Source organism: Ixodes scapularis, unplaced genomic scaffold, assembly GCF_016920785.2.
Source record: "Ixodes scapularis isolate PalLabHiFi unplaced genomic scaffold, ASM1692078v2 PGA_scaffold11__112_contigs__length_91849675, whole genome shotgun sequence".
NCBI lineage: Eukaryota > Metazoa > Arthropoda > Arachnida > Ixodida > Ixodidae > Ixodes > Ixodes scapularis.
In genome coordinates, this window is record NW_024609837.1 from 58,865,590 (window position 1) to 58,890,036 (window position 24,447).

The 24,447-nt window shown below is 45.9% G+C and overlaps 1 protein-coding gene across 1 annotated transcript in view; it reads right to left on the bottom strand.

Annotated features, from left to right (window-relative positions):
- Positions 1–8,346: 8,346 nt before the first annotated feature.
- Positions 8,347–24,447, bottom strand: part of LOC8025570 (ras-specific guanine nucleotide-releasing factor 2) — a 110,131-nt gene continuing 94,030 nt past the window's right edge. The window contains exons 23-28 of the mRNA XM_042288938.1: positions 21,463–21,560; positions 20,311–20,395; positions 18,415–18,612; positions 16,192–16,389; positions 11,248–11,316; positions 8,347–9,881 (exon numbers count right to left, since the gene is read on the bottom strand). Of these exons, the coding sequence (XP_042144872.1) occupies positions 9,723–9,881; positions 11,248–11,316; positions 16,192–16,389; positions 18,415–18,612; positions 20,311–20,395; positions 21,463–21,560 (807 nt within the window). The 3' untranslated portion in view covers positions 8,347–9,722. The remainder of the gene's footprint in view (positions 9,882–11,247; positions 11,317–16,191; positions 16,390–18,414; positions 18,613–20,310; positions 20,396–21,462; positions 21,561–24,447) is intronic.

A 24,447-nucleotide genomic window follows, 5' to 3' on the forward strand; every position in this document is an offset into this window, starting at 1 on the left:
GATGCGCTCAGGTTTTTTTTTCTTCTTTTTTTTTGTGTTTAGTTTGTACCTCGCCTGCTGGCCTGGCAGGCCCGTACCGCTGGACTGTTTTTTTTGTTGTTTTTGTCGTATGTTGGACAGTTTTATTTTGCATACAATTTTGGGAATTAGTAGGGGAGACGGAGCGGAGCGGCGTGGTTTCGACCGAACAGGCCATCTCCGCTGGGGCGACAATTTCGCATTGCACGGCAGTAGTTACGTGTTTCATCAGTTGGAGACTGCTTCCATTTATTATATTACTAGTAAACCAAATGATGTGATATTTACTACTAAACTGGTCATTTTCAAATAAATTTTAATATGTACAGTTTGGTCCGATATATTTGTATTATTTAACTGAAGCATTGCAAAATGTGTCATGTCATTGGCATTTCAGTTACATGTTGAAAGACTCCCAGGTGGTCTATCTTGACAATAATTGGTTGATTGCGGCGAGCAATATGTCATTCGTTTGTCCACCACTTGAAATGAATATCTTTTTTTTTTCTTCTTAGAATATCTGCTTCAAAAGCCACTTTCGCTGCTCCGAACCACTGTTTTAGCTGCTCCGAAATCCAGTTTTGCTGCTCCAAAACTCTGTTTTGGCTGCTCCAGAATGTGCTCCAAAACGGCTTAGGCCAATCACATCACTGTATATGCTTTATGCAGCTATAACATTAGTGATGCAATGAGATTAAAATATGCGTCAATCACTGCTCGTACCATTATTATTATTTTACAATACTATCAGTGCCTCATGGGACTATGAGAAAAGAGGGCATGCACACTTTCCGAGAATATACAGAAAACTGACACACTAGAACAAGAAAAACACTAAAACATGTTAACAGAAGACTCTCAACAGAAACGTCTCTCATAAGGCATGTGACGTCTGCAGTTCTTGCACGACCAGAAATGAGGCATCGCGACTTTGCATCGTTTGAAGTAAAGTAATTTTTACTTTTTTCAAAGGTGTGGCTTGACAATGGCATGTACAGTTATGGAGAGAAGGAAATACAATCAACAAGAGTGTTATGTATGTGTGCATTTCATTTTTTTTATATTGTGGGCTTCTCTTTGTTTTCGTCAGTTGGGTTGGGCACAGCTTGTTCCGGTGTCTTCTCGGGAAGGTGGAGGGATCGACCGATCTATGGAAGCGTGATTGTCACGTGACCACAAACCAAAAAAAAAAATCAAGAAATACACAGAGGAGCCTCGATGGGCCAAAGTACAACGCGTCCCCACAAAAGTTTACAGTGTTGCTTTCGTCGCAAAGATAAACTATGCATCGCCGAACACTAATTCTTTGCCCGAATGCAGCCCTAGATGTCCGAACCACATGCCAGGGTTTAACAACTAACCTTTATCTAAATACAAAAATTATAGTTGATTTTCTGGAAATTTTAATGGGAAAATGGGTCCCGCTTCTCGCCCGTTTTCGGTAACTGGTGCCATTCGGCTTCATGTTTTCGAGAGCTTTGTTTGCCGTATGTTTCCCATTTAAAATTTTGGGAACTCACTTATGGCTTTCGAATGAGATAACAGTTTGTTCTGAAACTTTGGCGTTTGGGTTTGGTTCGAACCGCTTGCTCTACATTCGGGTGGAGAAAGAGCGTCTGGCCATGCATAGTTAATTCTTGCGATGAAGATAACCTTGTAAAATTCTTTTCGGGACACCCTGTATAACAAGAGTATAGTGGTGCGTGGACCATGGGTTGTCATGCCGACCAAGAAAGATCCGTGAAATCGTTTGAGCTTACTTTCTGAAAGTGAACATGGAACCGTAAAATAAGCGAGGGGTTTCTTTTCAATTCAAATTCAAGAATCGTCTGCATCACCTGGTTCATAGAAACACAATTATTCATAAATGCTTTTCGACACCAAGAGTTTCCTAATGTTGCACTTGGCAGGCAAAATCATTGGCCATGTTTCAAAGTTTCTTTAGTTTTATAAGCAAAAACGGAAATAAACACTTTTCATTCTTTTTTTTGGGGGGGGGGGGGGGGGGGGGGGGTAAGGGAGGCACATATTGAAAAGAGTCACTAAGCAAAATGCAAAAACAATTCAAGGGACGATCTAAAATTTTGTTTGGACGCATGCAATGTCCTTCACATTGGTGGCATACTTCTAAAAATTATGCGACATTTTTACTTTCGTTTTACTCCTATTGCTTTGTAACAATCCAAGCATCCCAATTGGACTATAGTCGCCAAGAACAAAACAAGGCAAAAAGACCAAAGGCGTACTTTAGAGTCAGAAATCACGACAATCGTTAAAACTTTTTCTATCACTTTCACTCTAAGTCAGAATAATAATGGCGCTTGAACATTTAATGCTGATCAGTCAGCTTTGATAATGCGTGACTAAGGTCTGCTTTGCATTTTTTCCACACTAAGAGGACAACATTTCAACACTAAGTTTTGCTGGTGGCTCTCATGATATGACTGTGACAAATGCCAACATACACTTCCTGCACTGACCAATTCTTGAAAGAAGCCCAAAGTGTTAAAACAAAGCTCGCTACAAAGAATCGCATTTTTGTAATACTCGGTCGGTCTAAATGTTCTTGAATGTAGCGCACGATGCAAGGGACACAAGTACTGTGGTGAGCACAGTTCCAGTGCTGTACGCTGGTGGCTTTTGTACTCAGGAGGAACAACCGCATGCGCGCGGGCGCACGGTTGTAACTTAGAATGGAGCAGCTCAAGGTTTTAACTGGGAGGGGAAGTTGGAAGTTGACGTACCAACCTTGTGTGGACATTTTTCGGCATGGAGTAACCAAAACAACAATATAAAAATGAAAGCAAGGTGAGGGGGAGTGAGGTTGTGCACGGAAAATATCCGTTTGAGAGCATCGAAACAACACAGAACACATTTTTATCTTGGAACTGGAAAGAAAGGGTAACAGAACGAAAAGCTGTTGGGAAGGCGGTCTGGAACAACCTTACAAATCACTTCTCCTGCCGAGAGAAGTCTAATGACCTGCACGGTTTTGGTAATCGGTGGTACTACAAAAAAAAAAAAAAGTAAAGGAAGAAAAAAATCTGGTCGACACACGAAAAGTGCATACAAGCGCACACAGACAGAGAAGATGCGAGTTTCAAGACGCGCAGGGTGCTAAGACTCTGCTAGGTTGACTTGCACAGCAACGTTGAAGAGAAGGTTTATTATATATGCGGAGGGGGGTCTCAAAATGCGCGTCAGCGACTCCTCTTTCCGACGAACAAAACGACCAAGAAAAAGAAAACAAAAAACAGCTGTCGCATCTCCTAACGCATCCGGCTCTCGTTGGCCGCTTTCGTTAGTTGTAGTCTTGTCTACCATTTTGCGTGCTCCTGCGATTACGGTAATTGTAGCCGTAGCTGTAGTGTCCTGTCTGTGTCTGTGCGTGTAGTGCTCTCTGTCTTACCCGGTTGCGAGGTGTGGGGGAGAGAGCCGGGCCATCGGAGTGTATGGCCCAGGGAATTCTTTATGGGATATGGAGGAGCCTACGAGTTTCTTTGCAGTAATCTCTAGCTATTGAGTATCGTAACAGTTATGCAGCGGGGTCTGTTACAGAGTCGAAGTGCAGGCACACGGTTGGTTTCAAGAAGTAGGAATGCTGCATGTTGGCGTGATTCTGAGTGTTGTACAGGGCTGTTTATTACACGAAGGGGAAGAAAAGTCTCGCGCGTGTGTATCCACGTGTCGGCAGGTTTTGGTATTCTGTAGACGGTTTTTGGGAGCAGTTATGTTTTTTGCGGAAACTGTTGGCCGGGAAACTGACCTAAGGTTATGCTTGCGACATTCTTTCCAAGTCGACTTTGCCTCCGAACTTTAACTGCTGACGGGGTAAGGTTCTAAATAGTTTCAGGTTTACCTAGCTATTGTGGGTTGACGGTGAATAAGGTAGGTCGTTATACAGATTTTGCGGCCTTATGTTGCCTCTCTAGAAGTCCACCATTTAATCTAGGAGAGACGGGAATGCAATGTAGAAGGGAAGGCTGAATCACAAGCTGAAGTGATATGATTTTTATGGTCTGCAGTTCGCAACTTGGTTTTGCTGCAGCGTGCCGAATCTTGCGTGGTTTGTGTGGCGCTTTCTGTTAACCGGTGATGCCAATACCTTTGCGTCTTATGCGAAGTGTGCCTGGGGCGTGGGAGGCCTGTGCAGTGCGCAGTGCATCTAGAATGGTCTGTCCCAGGCTGCTTTCGACTGCTCTGCTGACAGCGTGAAAGATTGGAGGAATTCTGATATTAGAGTTTGTGCGCAGGTGAGCTGGTGAATGATCGTGCTGAATAAACTCCAGAAACGAGAGAACGAAAAGGGGACAGCACCGTCTCGATGTGTGACATTGTTACGGTTGTCCCCTCTATGTTTCTTCGCCTCCGGGTTTTATTCAGTTTCTGAGGCTGAAGGAATGCAGGTTTGTGTTTTGCATCTCGTAGCTAGCGTTTGTAACTTTCTTTTTAATGCATTTTTGATTTATCGTAGCAATCTTATGCTCAAATTATTTGTGCTGGAAAGGCTGCACACGGAATCATTGTTTTAGTGGAACATTCTGATCCAAACCACCCATCTTACTGGCTTTTTTTTCTTAAAAATTACAAAATGAGTTTCCACGCAGCCATCTTGTGATTTCCTAGATTTTTCGGATGGTGGCAACATGTAAGAGATGGCAACTTTAAAGCAGACGTGTGTGTTCTTTGTGGCACATAACTTTAGAAAGCAAAGATTGACCTCTGGCGAGCATTTCAAACATTGTCTAGGAACTCAACGGTAAAATGTTACCAAAAAACCAGTTATGACAGTTTCTCATGATAGTTGTTTTTTCGTAGTTAGAATGTAAATTTTGTGGCATACTGATCAATGTTCTTGAGAACCAGAGAAAGAAAGCAAAATGGCTGTAGCATATCCTTATCGGTGCTTTAATATTACATTTTTTCTATGCATAAAATTCAACATGGCCAAGAACACTTAATTATCTGCCTGCCGACATTTTCTTTTTGAACATGAACCTTCAGTGATACTGTTGCGTGACCCTTACTGCCAGTATAATTATTTGATATGATGGTGAAAATGCCACACCTTGACTTCATACTTAAGCTAGGTTGCAAAAAGTAATACTGCTTCTATTAAACTTTGAGGGCATAACATTTTATGTAACAACAGAAATTCTGTAAAGCTTCTCTGTTATTCTAAATCCAGCTCCATTCGGCTTTAGAAAATAAGAATGACGCTTGCATACATTAGAACTTGAGAAAAATAGGCCTCTGAGACAAATGTGTTCAGTTTTTTGTTAGAGCAGAACCTCAAGAAGCACAACAGTAGACAGTGAAAAGGCACATATTTAAAAGCATGTCATTTCTTCACGTGATCAGAGACGATTTGGTGTAAATGTGTCACCCTCTGCAAAAAGGATGCTGCCTAGTTAGAACTGGTCCAGGTTTTACTGTTATACCAAGGTGCTTAGGTGTACTATTTTAGTAGCATTACATTACTTGCCAAGCTCTAAAAAGTAGTCATCCATCACAAGAATCCAGATTTGGTTTTGAATATTGGGTTTAAATTCTCCATCGCAGCTGGTAAAGACATGTGTGACATGGTTTTTATTCCTTAATTAAATGCAGATGTTGTGGATGACCCTAAATTGTACATTAAATTCTATTGAGGATTTTCCTGAAAGAAATTGTTACATGTACAATAATCAGCGGATTTGGATTTTCGAGCGAAAAAGGCCAACTATACCGTTCAAGAAGCGAATCGAAACATACTTAATTTTTAGATGTGTTCACATTTTTGTACGGTCTTTTATATTTATCTTATTTGTATGCAAATTAGTCATTTATTTAGGGTACCTCAACAGCTGCAGTGGAAACGAATTTAGTGCCACAAGTTTCTTGGAGCAGCGGGAAAAGCAATGCAATTTAAGATAATAGACCAGTTAATTACGAGATACTTTTGTTGGTGTATTGTTTTAAATGTGGATCCTTGAAACATAAATATGGTAAGGAGTCCTGCGACCAACCCTCGTAAGTTTGGCAGATTTTAAGGTGTTTTTAGTAGTCTACATACACGAGAAGAAATCGACAGCTTGCATGTGACCAAAGTTATTCACTTCGAGCTTTACATCGACTGAAACCAATTACCAACATCCACTCTAAAAGCTTTCTTTAACCGTGGAGCTAACGGAAGTAATCACGATGCACCTTTTTCATAGCTAACTAGCTAGTCCGCAAACCCGGAGATGTGTGAATGTTATTTATGTACAGGGTGCCATTTCTTTCTTCTTCGGTTGGCAGCAGATGAGAATTTATGCATTGCTTGGAAAGTTGCATTCTGGATGATCTGAGGAAAAAAGTGATAATAGTGAAGGATAAGAGAGTGAATCTGGGAAGGGGGGGGGGGTGATGAGGGAGGGTTAGGATCTCACAAGTTTCGTGTGCACGTGTGTGTGTTTGTGGTTATGTACATGTAGAGACCGAGAGCTGCCCGTGTGAAGTATCTAGACGTGTCTCGTGCGCGACGTCAGATACATGGTCCACGCAACTTGGCGGGAAGAAACCCGCCATGGTATTTTTTGCCCATTCAGAACATGAACTGACAGCTGTTCCCATCGCTTTTAGTGGGACTTTTCCCCGTGAAGTCGATACCAAGTGGCGAACACTAGAACTACTTTTTGGAGTCGGGAAGAGGGATTGCGCTACCTCTTCTGCACCTTCCGGGTCCTCAGACGACTTGCCGAGGGAGCAAGAGAGGTAGTGCAACTCCTGTTCTTGACACCGAAAGTAGTTGCGAGCCTTCCCCTCTGCGGCCCGTGCACGCGTAGAATTCTTTTTTTTTTTTGAGAAAGTTCTATTGTGACGAACCGACATACTGGATTGCAGTTGATGCGCCATTCATTGCTACAACTTCCGCATTATTACAGCCCCCTTTCACTGCGATATGGCTAACAAACTGTGCCAAGAAGAAAAATGACTATTGGATGCAGAAGAAATGTGTGACATCCGCTCTTCGTTGAGCGACACTCGAAACGTGCTTAAAAACACTGCACAAATCTCGTGTTGGGTACGTGCTTACTTAGCGCCTTCCGTGGCGGATTTCTCCCGAGTGCGGACTTTGCGAGCGAGCAGCATCTCGGCCTGTCATCTAGTTCTTGTAGTGCGCGCCCTCACGATGTGTTCTCAGACCGCGCACTTTTGCTGCCACAAGTGCCAACTCGAAGAAAGAAAAAAAAAATAAATAAAAAGAATTGTGAGCGTTGTGTAGCCTGTACTGTTCACGTTAGACCTCTGCACGGATTGGGTTCCTTCGTTAGGACTACGCGCCTCTTATCTCTCCGGTTGCCTTTAGCGGCATCGACAACAACATCAGCGTCGATGGCTTCACCTCGCGCGGCGTGCCGTCCCGTTGTCTGCGTGCGAAGTCGGTCCGGCGGACGACTCCTTAACGACTTTGATTACGTCCTGTCGTTGTACGGGGATGTGATGTTCTTCGAAAGCAACCTTAAAGGCTGGTCCACGCACTTGCGTTTGCTCACGACCGAGTTCTTGTGATCTCTTACGACGAGAGAATATGCTGGCGCCATCCACGAGGTTGCCCTTGAACTGCATCTCATTAAGCTAAGGTTTTGCAGTATTCGAGATATGAAATGTACATTCGCGGACGATATGAAAAAGTCTAAGCCTACGAGCGCGTGACTTGCAAGGCCTTCAGTGATGTCTATCAGAAGAGTGTTAAACCGTTATTGAGGTTTCAGCGGCTGGGAAATTTTTGTCCTCACTTCCTTATTTGACCAGCTGTCGCTTAGTTAATACTGATTTCAGCGCCGAATGTAGATGCGTTCCGCGATAAAAAAGGCGAAATCAAGCCAAGCTGAATCAACCGGGTCGGCAGGTCGAGCAATCAGTTTTTGCGTGCTGAAGTTGTGTGATTTCTCGTACGAGATCACGAGAGGTTTTAACGCACTGGGTCGCAAGCAGTCGCAAGTGCGTGAACTAGCCCACGCGGTGCTTTCCACAAGTGTACGGAACTTTGCAAAATGTAAGGATCACCGAATCTAACGATTTTCGATGCCCTCGTGACATTCCCCGTTTTCAACTTCTTTGTTTTACTTTAAAGTCTGGTCCTCGCGAAACGACCCACTAGAGTGCAGACTATGTTCACTGTGTCGTTTTTGCACGGCTCCGCTTGTGCTGATCGAGGAGCGTTTGTCCGTCCATCGCCGAAGTCTTTCCTCTGTTTGAATGTAGTCTTGTTTTATTAACAACCAACGACAACGCTAAATACGCTTGGTAATGCTTTTTTTTAACGGGTTGAAAGCTACCTACTGGGGGGTCAACAGACAAACAAACTGATCGAGCAATTTGCTATCATTCTCGATAGCGCTCTCGGCGTGTATCTGAGAGGATCTTAAGAACGGTCTCGTACCCTTATATCCCCGGAAACATTCCTTATATATACTTTGCAGGCTTTCCAACAGACAACAAAGAGTAGTTCGGCTTCTGGTTTTGTCCAAGCCTTACGAGTGTGGACATAAACCGTTTTTTCCTTCCTTTGATCATTTTGCAGCTACCGCTTGCTTTATGTACATAGACTGTTAGAGACGGCGCAAACAGGAGATAGAACTGGCGTGGTATATTTTTCATTTTTTTTCTTCTTTTGTAACATTAAAACTGCAACGGGAAAGTGCAAAGCAAAAAGTCAGTTAAAATAAAAAACGATTCTGCTTGTTTTGCGCTTTGAGGGAGGAAGGGTTATCATTTCTTTCTAGACCATACTTATCTATCGACTACTAATTGCTTTTGGTTCTCTCGGTGGCGAGACTATAGAGCCGTGGCTCGTGACTCGAGTTTAGGAACTCGGTACGGGAAATTTGGGCGGCTATAGCTTGTGTAGGACAGTATTCAAACGCCTAAGTTTTCGTTTCGCTTACACGACGTTTCTCGTTCCCCTTAGTCTCGCCTTCAAGGTTTTGCCGCAGTTCTCCGCACGAGGACTGAATTGAACCTTGAAAGGAGGTCAGGTCCTGCTGCGCCTACTACTATTGTAATTCGGATGGTCGTTTACGTTTGGTTACGGGATGTCGGCGTGAGTGGCTAAAACGGATATTTTTGGCGCTGACTTTTAGCAAGTCTCAGCCTTTTTTCTTGCGGTTGAACATGGTTGCTCCTAGATCACTCGTCACTCGCTTCGGTGGGACAGGTGGGTCATCGATGCCCTAGTTCCGTCTCCAACAACAACAATACACGTTTGTCTGACCCTTATCTACGGGAAGTTGGACAGCAACTGTGTCCAAGGCATAGTTCATCGGTGAGGTTGGTTTCTCTTTTTGCCACAGGGTTTTAAACTCCGGGCGTTAACCTAGGGGTTGCGGGACTCGAAAAGGTGAAATGGTACGGTCACCGGTCCCCCGAGACCCCTAGGGGCCGACCGTGTCAAGCGGGTGACACGTCCTTGTTGGAACTGCCGGCGGTGGACCTCCGGGCCCTGCCAGGAGGGAAGTGGCAGCGAGCCTGAAGAGCCTGTCGCTTACACCCGGGACACCAACGTGCTTGAGGATGATGCGGAAGTCTTTGAGTCCGTGGGGTCCGTTAAGGTGAGCACTAACCAGTTCTGGGTGGAGCGTGGCAGGGTGGAAGCAGTGTCCTCGGCTCGAGATGAGCGATCTGGGGGCGCGCTGGGAGGTGGGGTGGTGGTTGTTGGGGGTGGGGGGGCTGTTCCCTCACGACGAAGACGTGGTTGCGGACGCGTAAGAAGGTACGAAGGGCGGTGCCGTGACCTTGGTGCCTAGCCGAGAGAGGCGGGGTTCGAGGCACAGGCTCAGGCGGTAGAGTTCTTCGTCTGGCATGAGCCGTCCCGGGTCCAGAAGGTAGTTGAACACCTGCGAAATTTCAGATGCGTTCTCAGGTCTGTTGGGAGGCCCGTCGTTTTTGATATCATGGCTTTAAGCAGCCGTGCATCACTATTGGGTTAAAATGTCTCTACCTTTGAACAACCCTTGTAGCGCCAAAGCGCGAGACTTAGAGCGGTGGCGCCAAAGCGCGAGACTTACAGCGGTGGCGCCAAAGCGCAAGAACTTAGAGCAGTGACTCACGCAACGTCAGCAGCTAATCACGTCCGGGTCACCAATTTGTGGTGGTCAGGAAAGACGTCCGTCGATGCAAATCAACAAACTTATTTTTATCACCACACAAAAACTGAAAAGAACATAAAAAGGGGCTCCGCTGAGACCGCCCTGTTACATCGTCGAACGCTGCCAGGCTCGTGCTGTTCTCTTCGAACCCGGAGCTCGGTACCGTCGGTGCTGCTCGTGCCGCGCGCTTGATACGTGATTAGCTGCTGACGTTGCGTGAGTCACTGCTCTAAGTTCTTGCGCTTTGGCGCCACCGCTGTAAGTCTCGCGCTTTGGCGCCACCGCTCTAAGTCTCGCGCTTTGGCGCTACAGCCTCTTCGCAAAACTTTTAAGACGCACCAACGGGGATCGCATTGTTGTGGTCACGGGGATTACCTTATGACGACAAGGTTCAAATGCAGCTCGTAGGCTGGAACACTGGGCTTGGGCTCGCGACAACCAGTGCCTCGATAAACATTCGGGTAATAAAAGCAGCCGAACCCGAAGAACGTGTGGAGCTCAGTGTCTGCCACGTGCTTTGCCGACCCCGGCCCTTAGCTACGACGAACGTTGGCGGCATATAATCGTAATTAGATCTCGTGGCCGCTTGTTCTGGCTGCGAGTCGACGGGGTAAAGACGAATCGTTCTTGTTTTAAAAATGTTGTTGCAGGGAAAAAAGATCTTTCGTAAGTTATGAGCATGGAGGCTTAATTTTATGTTGCGCCGCCCCTTTTAAGAGACACAGAGCTTGGCGAATCTTGATGATCTTCTAATCGCTCCTCGGCCAATCATAATAGAGATTTTTTGGGAACCGTTTTTGCACATCCGATGTGGTACGATGGGCCCTCCAGTACGAACTGCGCATGCGCTGCTACCGCAGAAGACTCGCAGATATGCAGTTCGTACCAGAGGGTACGAATATCGGACCCTATCGGATGTGCAAAAAACAACAAAAACGAAAAACGGTATCCTAAAAGTCTTTATCGCTGCATATGAGCGGATAAGGATTCCAAGTTCGAACCACTTAGCAAGAAGCGTTCACCATAACAACCCATGCCCTTCGCTTAGCTGTCAATGACGGGAGTGCTCTGCAAAAGGATGGTGGGTGTCGGAATAGGTGCACTGCTCCCTTACCTTAGGGATCATCTCAATCTTGTACGGAGTCTGCTGGAAATGACGAATCTCCCGAATCACGTGAGCAATCTGGAAATAAAAAGAGAACGAAAGCACTCTCTTAGAAAATGAAAAAGGTGTTTATACATTTTTCTATTAAGGGAGGAACGATCTTGCAACCTATGTTCCTCTAGAAAGGCTGCGAAGTTCCGCTGAAAAGACGATCTCATTATGGCGGCACCGAGTCGAGGGCATTTTTTTTTGTTTATGATTGGTTAAGCGCTGATCGGACACGTATAGAAACACAACGAACACCATGATGGTATACTTTTTACGCTGTCTGATTGGTCATACAACCATACAGCCATATACCAAGACACAGGGCGAGGTACACGGACAAGAGACAAGGTTTCTGACCGGCGTCGACTCCCATGTTTTCGAGGAAGGCAGCTTAAATGTGAAGTGTTATGGCTCGTATCTATCCGATCACTGATATGACGATTATTTTTATCTCATTTGAGCCAGATTGTGAAGACTCCCGAGATGAAAAGTCGAGCATTGTGCCCCTTCTGACTATACCGGGTGTTTTTGCGAAGACTCAAAAATCCTAAAAATCAGGGCGTTAAAAAAAACAAAAAAACTGTCTTTAGGAACAAACTACCAGCCACGGCAGACGTCAGGAATTGCCAAAAACATACTGGTTATCCAGCTAATTAATCAACATTTGTTAATTAACTTTTTAAATAAATTGAAATATAAATTTTTGTTAAATAGACATACGGTTCCAATTAGAAAGTTGCTGAGCGTTATCGAAAACCACTAAATCAGTCAATTTCAGAAAGACTTTGAGCGCGTCAGAAGAGTGGTAGCGCACTAAAGTTACCACTCGTGGAGCAGGTACAAGACTGGGGCTAGATAAGAGGCAGAAAATTTGCTTGGGCACCTCACCGCAACCGCTAGCCTTGTACCTGCTCCACGAGTGGTAACTTTAGTGCGCTACTACTCTTCTCACGCGCTAACAGTCTTTCTGAAAATGACTGCTTTAGTGGTTTTCGAAAGCGCTCAGGAACTTTCTAATTAAAACCATATGTCTATTTCCACTCATTAAAAAGTTAATTGGCAAACTTCAATTAATTAGCTGGATAATTAGTATGTCTTTGGTAATTCCTGACGTCCACCGTGGCTGGTAGTTTGTTCCTGAAGAAAGTTTCTTTTTTTTTTCAAACACCCTAGATTTTTTGGATTTTTGAAAGTCTTCGCAAAAACACCCGGTATCACCAACGTCGTTGTCAAAACTAGGGGAAAAAAGGGGGGGGGGGGGTGCGGGGGTAAGTCAGAATGAGCAATGGGATTGCTGCGGCATTTGGGGAAAACTGCACCAAAGTACCTAGTGTGCTACACACTGCTATATTTAGTCAAAATGTGAGGGATTTGTCGCCAATATTATGGCAAAAGTCAATTTCCTACTACACGGAAACTAATAGTTCAGGCTTCACCACACTGTCGGATTGTTACAGAAGCTTGTGCGAAGTTTCGGAGCATTCGCTTATTGCTTAGAATAACTTGCGTTTTGATTTTATGTTCGTATCGAATATGACTCGCTACTTGGAAGTATTGTGATATTTCTCGTTGCACTGGGTCTGTTCGGGCAGTTTGACTAGCTCCGTTGAGTGCGCTTCTCGCCGCGAACCAGCGGTTTTTTAGAGAAGCCACGCCCGCGGAGGGTAGACGTTGCGATCCTGCATTGTCGCTTCGCCGCATTGCACCTTGTTTTGAAAGGTAAAACGCGCTTCCTTGGTGGTATGGTGCACGACCAAAAGAGACAATTATGAGTTAAAAAAATTAGAACTCGGAAAATACTGATGTGACAGCTACCTTGCAGTATTATTTGCAAAACAACACTATGGCTACTTTATGTCTCAGAAAGCAACATGCTGATAAGAGACTGTGCATCATCATAAATCTCTACATGGGCATAATCAAATAGCATTTCCAATATAAGCATATTTTGCACTAGACGCTAAGAAGCGGTTTCACAGATGTGGGCCATTCAAAGATGCCCTCTCGCTTTGTTGAACAGCCTTACCAGGGGATTGTTCAATAATTTATCTACCTGACTATGAAAAAAAGTAGCAAGCGTGTTGAAACAAGTCTGGGCATGTTGGGACATGTCTCAAGGTTACTTACGCAGAGCTGCGGCTCAGTGCGAGTCTTAACATTTCACGAGACAAGGTGTCAGGAGAGTCCTCATGCCAATCAAATAAGGAAATGGTAGATTTGGAGCAACGTTCAGGTGATACAATTTTTCAGAAAAGAAGGGGGACAAAAACGAAAGGAAATCTATGAACGTATGACTGCAGCTTATGGGGCGTTTACCCCATCATTCTACAAAGTAACACTATGGAGCAAGGTGTTTCAATGGGACAGAGACTGCATTTAAGTTGACTTTTACACTAGATGGTCTGTGGAAACAACTTCCACAGAATTGTGCATGAAAGTCGAGGACTGAATTTCGTTCCACAGAATTCTTAAGGTTTTCCGAATAGTTAAATAAATGAGATCTTGGCAGGTTTAGTTGGGAAAATGATTCATGATAAGTTGGAGATGTAAAATAAATCGTGCAATTTGGGTTCCGAGAGTGCTGACGCCATGCCAGGAGGCCACCAGGCACTAGTGCAGACTAACTTGGGGATGTTTCGTGAAGACTAACTTAACTTTTTTTTCATCGTTCAATGACTGGAGATGAGACTTAGGTATATATATATTAAAGAGATACTGTTTTCAGAACGGATACAATGTAGTGAAAGCCGAAGTCATATACCACTACACAAAAAAAAAAAAGTTCAAGACAGAAAAATCTGCAGGCAAAGTCGTGGTAACAGTTTTCCCGGAGGTTGAATGACTTTTGCTTTAATGTTTTGTCCTACTCCTCCTCCAGTTCATGCCACACAAAGTAACCACGACAGAGGAGATTTACGTTAACACGTTGATCGATCTGCTGGAGTGAGGAGAAAAAAGAAGAAAACTCCGCAGCCGCCGTGCTCCTTCGCGACATTGCGCCGATCCTCATGTCGCGTAGATCGCAGGATGCCATTCAAGAATTTGAGTTCCACCAGCTGAATCATCCGCCGTACAGTCCTGATCTAGCTCCCTTGGATTATTGCCTGTTGCGAGTTTTAAAGAAATTTCTCCGTTGACAGCAGTTTTTAAATAACGAAGGGCGCCAAAGCAGCGGTGACGTCCATGTTTGAAGGTCACACAAAATAATAATTAAAAAACGGGTTAACATTATTGTTGGAATATTGGGTGAAGTGTATAGAGCTGTCAGGAGGCTATATTGGAAACTAAAACACTTTTGCGAAAGCTTTTTTGTCTACTTACGTAGATAAATTATTGAACGCCCCTCGTAAAATTGTAATTGCAAAGCAATTAATGAAAATGAGTATCAATAATAAGAATAATAATACCTGTACAATTCGGAATAAACGCCCTCCCACGGCGAAGAGGTAAAATGGAAGACTACGAGGTGGCCGTTCTTTCAGAATTTTAATAATATAATATTATATCCTTGAGTTTCAAAGGTGTTTTTTTTTTCTCTTCTCCAAAATTGAGGTTTGACTGCTCTAAAAGACGCTCCAGAATAACTCGGACCAATCACAGCACTTCACTCAAGAACGGAGACACGCCTCCTTTTTACTTGTGGGCCGTACGTACGTGCCGGCCATCTTGGATACGATTGAATATATAAACTTTCGTTTTCATAAAAAAACTAGAAAAAAAAATACGAACTTGTCGCTTGGGTCTTTGCAGGCATCTCGTTATGACATTGTTGAACGAGATAACAATAAATGTACAAAGTGAAACTTGCTTATACGTTTTCTACATAACAATTACGTAATATAAAGTTGTTTAAAAAGATACCAGGGTTTTACAGCAGCACGGTTATGCATCAGCATTTTACCGTAAACAGCGCTAGTTTCACTAACACCCTCGGCACCACCCACCCACCAAGCGAGCGCGGTAGCTATGTCTTAAAATATTTGCGACGTCACGTGTCATTTTTGGATGTACAGTTGGCACTGAAAACGATTAGCCCAAACGAGTGACCGCCGGGCCGTCGAAAAGGCGACACGTGGCGCTGCAGTCGCGCAAACACAACGGGGACAATGTTACTTCGCTGGTATCAAATCTGTGGCCGTGATGGAGGTCGGAAAACAACACTTCCCAAAAAGCAATTTCCGTAAAGCGTTTCTCAAAAACCTTGAGCCTTCTCACTCTAAAAGAAGGAAGACCAGCGAATCTATGCAATGGTGGGAATGAAGTAACAACCGGCCGCAAGTCGGCAAGCCAGAGTGGAAAGGCTGGAAAGGTTGCCGCCATCTATGAGCGACGACGGCAGCCAGACAACCGGCAAACACAACATTCTAGACAGCTACCGCCATCTATGAGCGACGGCGGCAACCGCCGTCTCTCATAGATGGTGGTTGCCGCCGTCGCTCATAGGCGGCGGTCGCTGTCCAAAGTGTTGTGTCGACATTTCTTTGCTGACGGAGACGATCCTGGGGAAACTAGCCCTCAACAGCTCCGCTGTAAAAATAAAAAAAAAATAAAAAAATAAAACGCGGTTCCAGAAAGCGTTTTCTAAAACGCACTTCGCTTAAAGCGGTTTTCATAAAGCGATTCCCAAAGAGTGCTGCTGAAAAAGCGCTTTCCAAAAAAGCGGTTTCCAAAAAGTGCTGCTCAATAAGCGCTTCCCGTAAAGAATTTCCCGAAAAGCGGTTTCCCAAAAGGCTTTTCCCATAAAGCGTTTCCTCTAAAAAGCACTTCCAAATTACCACTGCTCTGCCTTCACAACGCCCCCAGACGGTAGAAAGGATAATTTAACACTTCCTAGATATACCCAGCAATTTCCTACGCAATGTTTTTTTTTCTTCTTTACGGTCGCACTGCTCGAAGAGCTCGTACCATTCTCATCTTGGAGAAGTTGAGCAGTCCTTCCTCGGTGAAGTTTGGGGTGCCTTCCTCGATGAAGGACAGGTCGGTGAGGTACATGCCCAGGTACGGGATGCAGGGCGGGTCGCACCGGTGCAGGGCGTCTCGCATGTTGCGGAACCGGCCGTCCGCCGACACCAGCGCCTGGAGCTTGTCGATGGTCTGCTTGGTCTGCGGACGCGAGGAAGCCATCCACCGCCATTACTGCTACTGTAGTGACCGCACACTTGTACGGAACGCGTTACCTGTAACACTTCACTTCTATGTACGGTAGTTCTTTTTTTTTTTTTCGGTAACGAAGTAAACGTCCTTACTTTCTTCTCGACAGAGAGAGCGAGTAACGCATTTGCGTTACTTTTTGTATGGAGGAACGAGCGACGATATTCACTTACTTCCAGAGGGAACCGTGTACGATACAAGTAGACACATTTAATGTGCACACCAGCCCGCGCCTGTGACTTTATTTAACAAAATCACCAACAAAAGAAAAAAAATTGTGTGACTGCGTTTAAGATTGGACATTATTAAGGAGACACAATATCGTAAAGCGGCTACTACTTCAGAAAAAAACATAAAAAATAAAAACCAATCCTTCAGAGTAACGAGAAAGTAACTCGAATTGCGTTTGAGCTCAAGTAATAAGTTTCCTCGGAATCTCGGTACCAAGTAACGTACCTACCTAATCACTTTTTGAGGGAGCAAGGAATGACAGTATTTCTTTTCTTTCTGTTTTTTTTTTCGGTAACGCGTACATATGTGTGTGTGTGTGATTGATAACGTAAAGAAACGGTGCTGCTTGTCGTCTGCTCTTTTAGACGACACCAGCCCGTTGACCAAATGTTGGCCCGGTACTTGCAATAAGAAGTAAGTGCAGGCCTCAAAAGACTTAAGTTTGAAGGTTGGTAAGCAGGCTCGACGTAAACAGTAGATACAAGGAGATGTTGATCATTGTTACCAGCGGCCATCACCGACTTGTCATGCGTGATTCACTTGGTCCGATTCTGCTTACGATTTTCAGTATCGACGTCGACCATCTCAGCTACGGTTCACACTTTTGCAGCCCGAGCGACGTCGCGACTGAAAATTGGGACCGAAATCTCATCATGTGAGTCAGGCTTTTGCGTACATTCTGCGGCGTCCACGCAAATGAATCGCCAAATGTCAGATTATTCACGCGAAGTTTTGCGGTGTAACGAGCCTCGTTAATTTCGCTGACACCGCTCATGTAGTCAGACATTGCCAGGACGACGTAGAATCAAAAATTCGAAAGCGATAAAGGGCAGGGGGTTCACAATGACGCCGATAAAATCGCATTTCAATGGTTTGTTTATGGGCGACGGCGAGCCTCTTGCCCACACCCCCATCGCGCATGCGCGGCGCCGGTGGCGTCCGCTAGGGGCGCTTTGGGCTCTCCGGTTCGTTTGTAAACATGAGTTGGTGTATAGGTTCCGTGACGTCAGGTATTGTGACGCCAATTTCCTCGCTGATTTTGGCGGGGAAAGTTAACTGGTGTATAAATCACGTGACTTCATTTCACGTACGTGACATCAAGTTTCTCGCTAAATTTAGCTGGAAGATGGAATCGGTGTAAAAATCACCTGACGTCAGGTAAGGTGACTCCCATTTCCTAAAAAAATAGTAAGAGTGCAGGCGAGCTGGTGTAAGTTGAACATGATTGTAAACCTGAGACTGGGGCAGAAAAGAGTACACAACAGAAGGTAGAAACCTGTTGTGTTCTTCTCTTTTTGTACCTTCTGCTGTGTTCTCTTTTCTGCCCCAGTCTCAGGTTTACAATCATGACCAATTTCCTCATCGACTTTGGCGGGGAAGTCTAATTGGTGTACAGATCACATGACGTCAGGTCACGTGACATCAATTGACGTCACGTGACCTAAACACCAGTCCAGTTTACCAACTAAATTTATCGGGAAACGCACGGGCGGTCGAACGGACGAAACCTTGAGAGTTTGAAGAGAGGGGAGGGGGATTGTTAAAGACCAACGACCAGTTCGCGCTTTCCACTTTTCCCTCGCTTCCTCCGCTCACACCCTCTCGCTGTCCACAGTGGCTTCTTTCCTCCTTCCCCTAGGTGAGGATGATCTTCTGGCTTGCAGGAATCTCAAGTCTGGTCGTCGGCCTTTCAACAACATCTCATGCTTTCATACAGGAGCGCGTGCAAAGAAGGGGGTTTCTCACCGTCTTGGAAACCTTCTCCCAGGTCTTTTTAAGCCTGAACACGGAGCTGTTCATGAAGGCTGCGCAGATCTGGAGCACCCCGTTGAAGTTGTGCAGGCAGCGGCAGATGTCGGCTACCGCTGACCACTTGTCGATGATGGTCACCCGCTTGGACATCTCGGGGCAGCGCATTATCTCGGACACCACCAGTCGACTCACCTAATGCGCAGGGAGACGCAGACCGGGCCGTGAGGGCGTGGACTTCGATATCAAGATAATTTCAGTGAGGCTATACGGCGAGCCAGTTAGTGGGCTGTTTGCGCAAACGTACTATCACAATCAATGCGTCTGTTTCTTTCGTCCAGGGGGCGCTGTAGCGTGCAGGGAACGCCACCACAAAGAGAGGCGGCTCCGCCAGCGTCCGCGCGACGCGAACAGTTGATGCTGACCATAGCCTCCTCTATACTCACAGAGCCTGGCACTTCGACAACGAAGCCATAAAGTGCCCGGTCGCAGATTTGGAGCGCGAGGATCTGGTAGCACAGAACATTTCTCGGGGAACCTGGACGTCAGCGCACAGCTTTTGCGGCGGCGAGGACCCGAAACACACTGTTCGCTCAGGAGAAGTGTGTTTCGGCGTCTCGCCGCAGCGGGGCGCCAGTCACGTGGCTCTCCTCTCATCCGTTGTCTGCCGCTCCACATTTTCCATTTCGGCGGCCGCTTCTCGTGGCGATCTGCCAGGCTTTGTCAGTATATAAGAGGCTATGTGTTGACGCGAAGTACCATCCCAGCGTCCCATCATGCGCGATCCACCGGCGTACACTAGCGTCTCCTAGCGTCCCTCAGCGTCTGCCCACGGCACTAAAGGCTCTGTTGTACTCCGACGTCGAGAGCTACTCTCGACGTATATCAACGCGGCCTAGCGCAGCGCACACAGATACAAATTGGTCGGAGATATCGAGTTCCTGCTTCCCAACCAATGAAAGGCCCGTATTCTGCGCTACGCCACGTTCACTGCGCTCAACGTTGGAGTAGAACAGATTCTTAAGCGAGCGTTTAAAAAGATAGAATGCGACGCACGCACTACAAAAACGCGACCTGAAAATATCCGATTTTGCTCGCCAGGGGCGCTGCTCAAAACTCGAGTTACATGTCTATACGACCCTTAACACTCGATCTGGCCTTTTTCTGCGTCTACGGTCTCCACAAGCTCTATATTGTCTCTCAATTGTTCAAAGAATCCGGAGTACGAAACCCCAGCTTTGCACTACTTTTCTTGTTCGGACCATAGCCCTTTCGAAAACCGACAGGTACGCGAAAGAAGCACGAAGGACTGTTTTACGCTCACATTGAACGCGACAGTACAGCGACGTCAGGGCGCCAAGCTCCGATTGGACGACATGGGGCGTATACGTATCCTCCCATCGTACTCTTCAATCGTCTGCTCTCTTCGCAGAGCGTAAATGATGTCCATCTATTCGTTACGGTGGAAGATGAAGTAGTCTGAAGGGCTTCTTACCGGACTATCAGACGCGTTACAATGAACGAAGAACTCGCGACCAAGATGTCTTCTGCCCACCGAAGACAATAACGTCTGCTGGGGCGGACTTTGTCTCTCACGCGATCACTCCCCCTCACCTTTTCTCGTTCGCTCGGACCAATCACATCTGTTTGCTGTTCGCTTTCCTTCACAGCACGCACTTTTCTATCCAGCTGCCGTGGATTTTTCCGTATTAATCTTTTTTGTTTACGGAGACGTAGTTTATTTTTTTTGTTGTCTTCAGATGATGTCTATATTTGACTGACATGCGGATTACACCCTCACCTTTTCTTAATGTTCCGTAACCCTCTCTATGCAGTGCGAGTGCCCATTGTGCAAGGAGTGATTTTTGTGTTTATCGGACAAGCAAGACTCACGTCGTTGAACCTCCGGGTCATGAGGAGGATGTGGGGGGCTTTGGTTGCCTTCTCTGGTTTCATCCAGGCTTGGCCTAAAAACTCCCTGCGAAAAGCAGCGATATTTCATGTCGCCAATTTCAGCTCGAAGTACCATGTCACTACAGTGGAACCTTTTCCCAAGACGCTCATTCTTAGAAGAGCCACTCCGCTCTTCCACTCTGCATCCATCCCCCCTCTCCGTTCTGTGCGCCGCGCAAGTTCGTCTGCTTTTTGCGGTGACGTAAGAACGCCGCGCCCTGATTGGCTCTGATTGGAAGGATAGTGGGCATAGACTTCAAGGCAGCTAGCATTGAGGTCTACCCACTATCCTTCAAATCGGAGCCAATCACAACTCTGTGTTTTGACGTCGCTGCCACCCCTGCGCAAGAAGCAGACCAACTTGCGCTCGACATAGAAGAAAACGTTTCGTTTCGAGGAAAATAATAATAAACAATGAATCTACTTCTCCAGGCAATATATTGCGCCAAAATAGGTATTGCTTCCATCGTGTTGACTGGAGTTGACAAAACATACTGAGTGTCCTGAAGTGTGGAACACTTCTGCGTTATAACAAAAGAGCTCATGGAGCTCTTGTGGCTCTAGACAGCGATGCCGCCTGGATCCACTAGTAATGACGTAAGAGTACTAAAGTCACGCAGGTTTTGTCTTTTAGGTGGTTTTCCCACCAGACTTACATGTATGGGCAAACTGTGTGTGAGGTTTTTGTATTTTGCATAGGAGCAAACGCTAGAGCCGTGCGTTTGCGTTGTGTGCTCCTCGCTGAGCACGCGCCGATCCAAGACGCTCTTTTGGGTTCCGCGCACGCGCAGGGGTGACGACGCTATTAGGGAGTTTTCGTAGACCGCGTTTCCCCCTCCGCTATGCCCTCCGCAACGAAGAAGCCGCTACTGCGCCTGCGCGCCGATAGCCTTGACTATAGAGTTCCGGGTGCCGTAGCGGGTTGCGGAGGGAGTTGAGGGACGGCAAAAACCATCTGCGAAAACTCCCTATTTTCTTTGCGCGCGCAAAACGTTTTGCGTATACGCTATTCTAAACAAAAGGAGAAAAAGAAAAAAAAAAAGGAATCCCGTTACTGAGAACATTCGGTCTCCGCCCGCGAAGAAGACTCACTCGCTACGAATGGCGATGAAAATCTTGTGGTCGAGGTAGGTCATTCCTTCCGCTATCTCCAGTGCCGAGAGTGACTCCACGGTTTCTTTACTAGGCGTCTGCGGGAAGAGCGGGGGAAAGAAAGACAGAAAATGAAACAAGCACATTGAAACGCAAGAAAAGCCTTGGCCGAGCCAACATCTTTTTTTGTAGGTAGCAAGGCCGAAATGCTCGATTTTCGACGTCACCTACGAGGAGTAAGCGAGGGTCGCAGATTGTACACGAGTGGTTGGTCAGCATTCGCCAGCCACGTGTGAGTAATCAGTAAGAACACAATTCCCGACCGAACACTGAAGCTGCACTCGTGTATAACCTCTACACCGAGCGCTGGGTTGCGGTAGAGGACGTAGAAAATCCAATACCATACACTCTGTAAAAATGCCCGCGAGTTCACTTTCCCACAGAACACGGAAGGAGCCAATTGCGGTAAACAACAGAAGGGTACCAACGGAGGATACAGTCAAGGGTGACTACAGTCACAAGGAGGAGGTTAGAAGATTGACAGGAATTATATGGGGAAAATTGAAAAAAAGTAAAACTAACTTGTACAGCTGGGGGACAGGCGGGACGGAGGAAAATTGGGACACCCTTCCGCGTGGCTCCGGCTCAGAGCCTCAATCTTGTCGCACCTGTCGGCCCGGTGTTGGGGTAACGCCAACAAGGTTTGACCGGAGAATAAATTACGACTCTCTTGCCCAGAAAAAAAAATAGACATATTTTTTTTTCGATTGAAAAAATATTTTGGCAATATGACATACCGCCTGGTGATAGTTACAACGCAAATGGGAATGTAAACTGACTTAAGAACACAAATCATACTCTTGTTTCTTGGTTTCTAGGCTTGGTGGCGCGAGTTGCGGCCCGTTATAAAGGGTACCGCCGTTAGCATCCATCCATCCGAAGCTTATAATACGATTAGACCAAAACTGCCTAGTGCGAGGGACAATGAGCGCAACGTTTCACTTGCCCATCGCCCCATCGCCCCTGCGCACATCACATTTCTTCAGATATAATTGTATACGAAGCTTCGCAATTTTCCGGGACCCTTCTGTCGTTTACAGTGATTGGCTTTGTCCGTGTTCTGTAGGAAAGTGAACTCTAATCCAAAAGTGTACCTATACTTGCCATCTACCCTCCGTTCCAGCTTAAGTCCAGACACAGCCGACGCTACGAGGTAATGGTACCAATCAAGCAGCGTCAAATAATTGGTTGGTACTGATTGGTTCATCGATGATAGAACACGTACAGAAGCACAACGAACACCATAATGGTGAGCTTTTAACGCTGTCTGATTGGTCCGATCAGCTCGTAGCGTCGGCTGCGTCTGAACTTAAACGCCGACATGCAAGTTCGCTTTTCTGCAGGGAAAATAACGCTCTTAGCGCTCTCCTCTCCTAAGCTCGAAGGGAGCCAAGTCAACGCCCCCTAGAATACAAAGCCGTAGTTGTGATAGAGCTGACGTCATCAAAGAAGGCCAACGCTGGTCACAGATTTGACACGACGATTGCGTCAACGTTCGGATCCAACTTGATTCGAAGCGGAGCGCTGACGTAGCACTCGCTTCCAATCTGTGTCCATCGTTGGCCTTCGTTGTTGACGAAAAAAATGTCAGTGCAACGGCCTTGTCTTTTTGTTTCATTAAAAAAAAGGGGGAAAAAAAAAAGGAGAAAGAAACAAATTGAAGGTTCAAGTGCGCTCAACTCTCCACGTTGCCTTTTGAGTAACGTACTCTGGGGGATCACGTGGTTTCCCGTTGGGTTCTCTCTTCAGAGACCCCAGCCGCTTCCTCCGCGATTGTCGACTTTTAAAGGATTGAAGTCGTCGAAGGTCTCGGCGAGCGATCGGCACAAAAGAACTGTTCGCCACGAGGCTGACGCGAGTGTTGCAGCGGAGGGGGACAGGATTTTGTTGACTTTTGCGTATCCCCCAAAGACGTTGTTACCGTAGTTCGCGTAACCGCCACACGCGGCTGCAGATCGGCAAATAATTCGTTTTCTTCTCTTTGCGATTACGCAGCGGAATAGCAGTTTTTCGGGGCATAGTGCTTTTGGTCACTTGTGCTCGGATAAATAATATAAAAAATACAAACCGCCAATTCTTTCAACATTAAAATCGTTGCACTACCTCTTTAGGCTGAAACGAAGAGGAGCTGTTGGCTAGTGTCGGCGCTAAGGCGTTACAAGTAACAGCGTTACCGGTAAAACTTTACTTCTTCCGGTACCGTAGTGACGCACTCGTTACGTTTTCCAAGCAGTAACGGATAACGTACTTACATTCCTTATTTCGGGTAACGGCTAACGTAGTTACGTTGCTCGTAACGTCTTCTCAAGAAGTAAAAAAATCGCGTTTCAATTTGTTTCGTGCTTTTTTTTTTGCGCCAAGTCACGTGAATTCTTGCACAAATCCTACACAAAAAGATAAGGTAATTATGTTAAATTTCCGCATGGACAGAAAATTTCATGCGTACTCGTAACGCCAAACCAGAAAAACGTTTAAATTCATACATAAAAATGTAATGCGCGTTACTTTTTATCCGTAACAGTAACGTGTTCGTTGTATTTTGACATAATATAGGTTGGTAAGGGATTCCTCTTAATTACAAGTAACGTCTAACGTATTTCGTAACTCTTTTTTTTCGGTAAAGGCTTCGACATTGTTGTTTGCTGAGCAGGACACAAATGCCAAAGACTTTACTGTTGTCACTGACAACCCAAGAAGCGCAGGGCGTGACTTATGGTGAATTCGAGTGGTGCTTTCAGCGCGCTCTAGAGCGCTGCTTCGAGAGCGCGCCAGATCGTTTAGTGGAGAAAGAGCTCGGCGACGTGATCGCTTGGTTCATTCCCAGGGCTTTCCTCCTTCCGAGACAGTGCCAGGGGGCATGGGCGTACCAACCGGGGGGGGGGGGGGGTCTTGCCGCCCCTCCCAGTTTTCAGAGGGGGGGGGGCA